Source organism: Anopheles marshallii, chromosome 3 (genome assembly GCF_943734725.1).
Source record: "Anopheles marshallii chromosome 3, idAnoMarsDA_429_01, whole genome shotgun sequence".
NCBI classification, from domain to species: Eukaryota; Metazoa; Arthropoda; class Insecta; order Diptera; family Culicidae; genus Anopheles; species Anopheles marshallii.
In genome coordinates, this window is record NC_071327.1 from 5,728,900 (window position 1) to 5,734,331 (window position 5,432).

Sequence of the window (5,432 nt, forward strand, 5' to 3'; positions counted from 1 at the left end):
TGGTACAGCTGTCACGGAGCGATCGCCGTGTAATAAACCCCGTAACGGATGCAGTAACGCACAGTGAGTAATGCAAATGAAACCATCACATAGCAAACAGAGAGCGCCGTACACGATCTGCAACACCATGGCAACGACGTCCCGCCCGACGCCGTACAATTGTTGATAAGCAAACGCACTAGGACATTTGAAGAAGCAAGCGCAAGAAAAAAAAAACACCCCTGTGGGAAGTTTTGGAGGTCGTACCGTTCGAGGAGTTCCTTTTACTTTTAAGTTTTCCACCTGTTTCGGGCGTGCCGAGCGATGGAGTGTCACATCCCGCAGCAGCCACAGCACAGACATTCGATGGGGGCGGTGGCTGAGTGGCGATGGGGTCAGTTCCGGATAGGGGCGCAACGGTGGTGCGCCTGGCGGAAGCTCTCCCGACCGGTGCAGGCACTGCTGGTGGTGACCGTGCTGCTGCTGGCCATCGTCGGCCGGAGTACGGTGAGCGGTGAGCCGAACTGTCCGTCTGCCTGCCAGTGCAAATGGAAGGGCGGCAAGCAGGCAGTGGAGTGTTTGAGTGGCAACCTGTTCACGATCCCGGAGAACATCGACCACTCGACGCAGGTGCTGGACGTGTCCGGGAACAATCTGCAGATTATATCGAACGAAACGTTCGTCCGGTCGAATCTGCTCAACCTGCAGAAGCTGTACATGCGAGACTGTCGCATCGGTCAGATCGATGACGGTGCGTTTGCCGGGTTGACGAATCTGGTCGAGCTGGATCTGTCGATCAATCTCCTCACAGCGGTACCGTCCGCTGCGTTCCAGCACATCGTTTCGCTGCGTGATCTTACGCTCGCGCGCAACCACATCCAGAAGATTGAGAGTCACGCGTTCCGGAACGTGACGGCACTGACCAAGCTGGATCTGTCGTTCTGCAGCATCCAGACGATTGCACCGCAAGCGTTCGAAGGGCTGGGTTCGCTGCATTCGCTCAAGCTGAACGGCAACCAGCTGTCCGAGTTGCGCCCGAAGACGATCGAAACGCTGAGCCGACTGCACGGCATTGAGCTGCACGAAAACCCTTGGGTGTGCGACTGTCGGTTGCGGGCGGCCAAACTGTGGCTGACGGAGCACAACATTCCGTACCCGATCGCACCGACCTGTGCCGGCGGGCCCGAGCGGGTGATGGACAAGACGTTCGGCGAGCTGCAGGTGGATGATTTTGCCTGCAAGCCGGAGATGTTGCCGGTGCGTCGCTTCATCCAGGCGTACAGTGGCGAAAATGCGACGATCGAGTGTCGCAGTTCGGCCGTCCCGTCGGCCACCGTCAATTGGTACTGGAACGGGAAGCTGCTGGTGAACAACTCCCACTTCAGTGCGTACCAGCGTGTGCTGGTGTACGAGCAGGGTAACTTCGAGAAGCGCAGCAAGCTAACGCTCACGAACGCGCAGGAAACGGATTCGAGCGAGTTTTACTGCGTGGTGGAAAATCGGGCCGGTACGGCCGAGGCGAACTTCACGCTGCACGTTGCGATGCGCGATATCGCGATCGATAACCGGCAGATCATAGGGCTGAGCGCGGCCCTGGTCATACTGATACTGTTCATCCTGCTGATCATACTGTTCCTGCTCGTGCGATTACGGCGCATACCGATGACGGAGACGAAAACTCCGAACCAGGTCGAGGTGATCACGTCCGTAAGTCCCTCTAGCAATGTAAATGGCAAGGTGGCGACACCTATTAACGATTGTCATTCTCCAGATCGAAAAAACGCCCCCGGCGATCTAAAGTGCTGCCCGTCGTCGGCGGCCAATCCGGTACAGAAGCCACCCCGGCTGACCGACCTGCCGTACTCGACGTCCCATTACGACGGTGGCGGTAGTCTGATCGCGTCCGGCCAGTGTTTCGTCTCGCCGACGCATTCGCTCACCGGGAACAATCCGGACCTGATCAACGATACGAAGCGGCTGGGCAGTGGCACCGATCTGGCCACCGGCAGCGTTGGTGTTCCACCCGCGACCGACCCACTCGCCCATCTCAGCCAGCTGCAGATGCAGGCCACCACCGCACTCAACACCGCCCTCGCGCTGATGGACCCGGTCGAGCGGCCGGGCAGTGGCGAGTATAGCCGGGCCGGTTGCGACTCGCTCTATCCGTCCGGGCTGTGGGAAACGCACAGCTCTAACCTAGCGACCACCGGACTCGAACATGGTGGAGGTGGTGGTGTCGCCAGCCACGGGCCCTACTCCGACAAGCTGCCCATCCTCGGTTCATCCACGACCGGACCGACCATGCTGAACCTGGACGACGAATCGTCCTCCGTCGACTACCTGAGCCGAACGTTCCCGCGTACCCATCTCAACACCGGCCTCTCGCTTGCCACAGCCACCACCGGACATGCCGGCGCGTATGGACCGGCGGGCGCTTCCGGTGCGCCGTCGACAACCAACAGTGGCGGCGGCGGTGGGTACCCCGCCGACTACGGTCTCCCGATCGTGCCCGGTGCGGAGCAGCTGCACAACAAGCTGGCGAGCGTACAGCCGGCCCATCACGGCAGCACCGGCAGCATGCCGATGAACGCGAAAACGCTGCGGGTGTGGCAGAAGGGCGGTGTGCCGGTTCTGCCACCGGTGACCGCCTTAAAACGTGCTTTATCCAACAGCCGCAACTCGCCCGACGAAGGCTACCAGGAGGGCTGCGGGACGGATGTGTAGTCCAGCTTTTAGGCTTTCCGCTTGCCCTCGCTAGCAACTCTAGCCCCCGACCAGCCGCCTCCCTCACCGGCCCCAGCGAGCGATAACGACGAGGACGACCTGTGAGTGCGCCGCAAGCGACGAACCCGCTGCGCTGCGTAAGAGCATACCGCCTGGCGGGTATGCAATTCGCACACACGTGACCAACCCGGGTGATCCCGGAGCTAAACGTCGGCTAAAGTTGGCACATCGTTTGCTGGTGTTTGCTGTTGGGTTTACCGCTCTTAGTCAAATCGTTCCACGCCTCGCGAACTCGAAGTAGCTAGATCGATGCACGAAACCCGTTCGAAACGAGAGGAAAAACAAGCACACTTGTATGACAAAATGACCGTCGAGTGAGATCGTGAAGTTTTATTTTTCCCCGTGATAGTTGAGGAAGTGTCCCAGGGCAGATCAAATCCCATACAACACGGCAGAAGCATAGCGACAAAAGCACTTGTTCCAAGGCGCCAAGATGATGCACCCGGTGTATGTATGTATGTGTGTATGTGTGTATGTGTGATTGTAAATATTGTTTGTGAAGGTTGGTCGGTTGACGCAATGTGCACCGGATTTTAGTTTCGGTTTTTCGGTCGGAGGGTCGTTCGAGTTGTACTATATATCCGGTCGATTTGGCGAGAGGTTGTTGACCTCCTGGGAGTGGGAATGCAAGAATAGGGGAGCGAGGATAAAAACAAACGCGGTGACAAAATAGGGCAGTTTATGCGAACAATGAGGGCGGATAGCGGAAAGTGTATGAATGTGATAAGTACTCTGAAAAGGTACAACCCCGATTTTCTTTCTTTTCTGTTTCATATCATTTATTTAAAGTCCTATCTTTTATACATACATCATAACCTCTCCCTTCCCCCTCTCCCTAACGTAAGTACGTAAGAGCGCGGATGGCTGGGATGGTGAGCGCCCGAACGGGTGCCCCAGTCTCCAGTCGCCATAGAGCATAAGGCGTAATGGTGTAGTAGGCATCCTCTTTCCACCCTCCTTTCCCAATCCCATACCGAGTCGTGGCTCGTTTGCTCGCTTCCCACGCCCATCCGTGCGCTGGAAAAGCGGCACATGTTGTTTTCCTTTCCGAATGTTACGTTCGCACCGCAAGCACGCGGACCGCTTTTCCATCCTCGACTGCAACGTCCCGACACCCGGATCGTTCCCATCCCACAGGCTGTGTTGAGCTGCGTCGTACCAGCTGTTGAAGAGCATCTCCAAACGGTGCACACGATGCTTCAAAGGAAAAACAGGCGTAGTTTTCAAAGAGTTTTCCGACGAAAAAGTTTGATCCTCCTGGGGGAGGTGGGAAACCGGGTCCGGGGAGTGGGTTGCGGTGAAGAGAGGTTAAGAGAGCGTCCTACGATGCGATACGGGTTGCGTTGTAGCAAGCAAACACGAAAAAGCGAGAACGATAAAAAGAACTCACTCACTCTCTGAGACAAAAAAGACTTGTAAACTTAATTAATGAAGGTAAATACTTAGGTGTACAGAAAACTTTGTTTATATAATTATAGTGAGGAAGTAAATAAATTATATCTATATACACAAAATCATGGATGAACGAAGAGAAAACACATACACAGTGGGAGCGAGAGCGCACACAGAACAGAAAAAAAACATACTCGCGTTGATTAGTAAGAGGAATCGGAGTTGTCTGATATTTCCAATCGGAAATGTACCCCTGTTGGAAGAAAAACAGGAAAAATTGAGCAAGTCGATCACATCATTAGTAGAAAAATGGATGTGAGACCGTGTGTGTATGTGTGTGATGTAGCCCGGTGAAAGAGAAGAGAAACTAAACAACAACCAAGAAAACATGAAAAGTAGGAAAATAACATTCCCATCACATGCAGAAACGTCATTTGAGAAACAGATAAATGGTTGCATATTTCAGGAGAAAAACAACAAAACAATGAGATACAAAATTAAAACAGCGAAAAACGATTAAACGATCATGAAAGGAGCAAACAGATAAAAACAATTAGAAAAAGAAAACACACACTTAGGCTAGTTTTATATACGAACTCCAAAAAATCGAACGAAACACAAGCAGGAAGAAAGGGGGAGAAAGACAGTGAAAAACGGACAAAAGGAAAATCCAGTCACCCATTTCATATGTACTCCAACGTAAAATCCCTGTACAGAGCTCGTTGGTTTAATTGAATGGAAAACATTTAATGTTTGAAGAAAAACGCAGAAAACTTAGGAAAGCAGAAAATAAACAAAAAAAAAAAACGCAAACCCCCAGAGGAAAAATAGCATTCAGATTAAACGCGACTCTCAAAAACTCATAATGGCAAACATTTAGCGCAAACGAAACGCAGAACAACAGACGAAGAAGCAGAAAAAAAAACAGTTTAAGCAAACCATCAAACGATCAAAGAGGAAACCAATTTGAAGAAAAACAGAAACGAAAACAAACAAAAAACAGCAACAGAAACTCAGTGTGTTTTCGAAATAAAAAAAAAAAAACGAATAACAACGCACTGGGGCGGAAAACCAAAGACTTGAAGGATGAATAATGAATCCGTGAATTGTGCAAGAGATACGGAAATGGGCGCAGGAAGAAAAACACGATTAGGAGCGAATACTATAGTTTTGGGTGGCAGGCTCAACCAGGCTCAAGGTGATGAAGCACGGCGAATGGAAGAAACTAAAGCAAAAGCATGAACGCATTGTTTCGAACCCGTGCCGAAGTAGAACGA

At 52.3% G+C, this 5,432-nt stretch overlaps 1 protein-coding gene across 1 annotated transcript; it reads left to right on the forward strand.

The window, feature by feature from the left end:
- The first annotated feature begins 303 nt into the window (after positions 1-303).
- Positions 304-2,735, forward strand: LOC128711719 (amphoterin-induced protein 2-like). Its single transcript, XM_053806602.1, has one exon. It carries the CDS (start codon positions 304-306, stop codon positions 2,701-2,703), a length of 2,400 nt encoding a protein of 799 aa, XP_053662577.1. The 3' UTR covers positions 2,704-2,735.
- The last annotated feature ends 2,697 nt before the right edge of the window (positions 2,736-5,432 follow it).

Coding starts and splice junctions, on each gene's coding strand:
- LOC128711719 (XM_053806602.1), top strand. CDS start 304: ATGGAGTGTCACATCCCGCAGCAGCCACAGCACAGACATTCGATGGGG.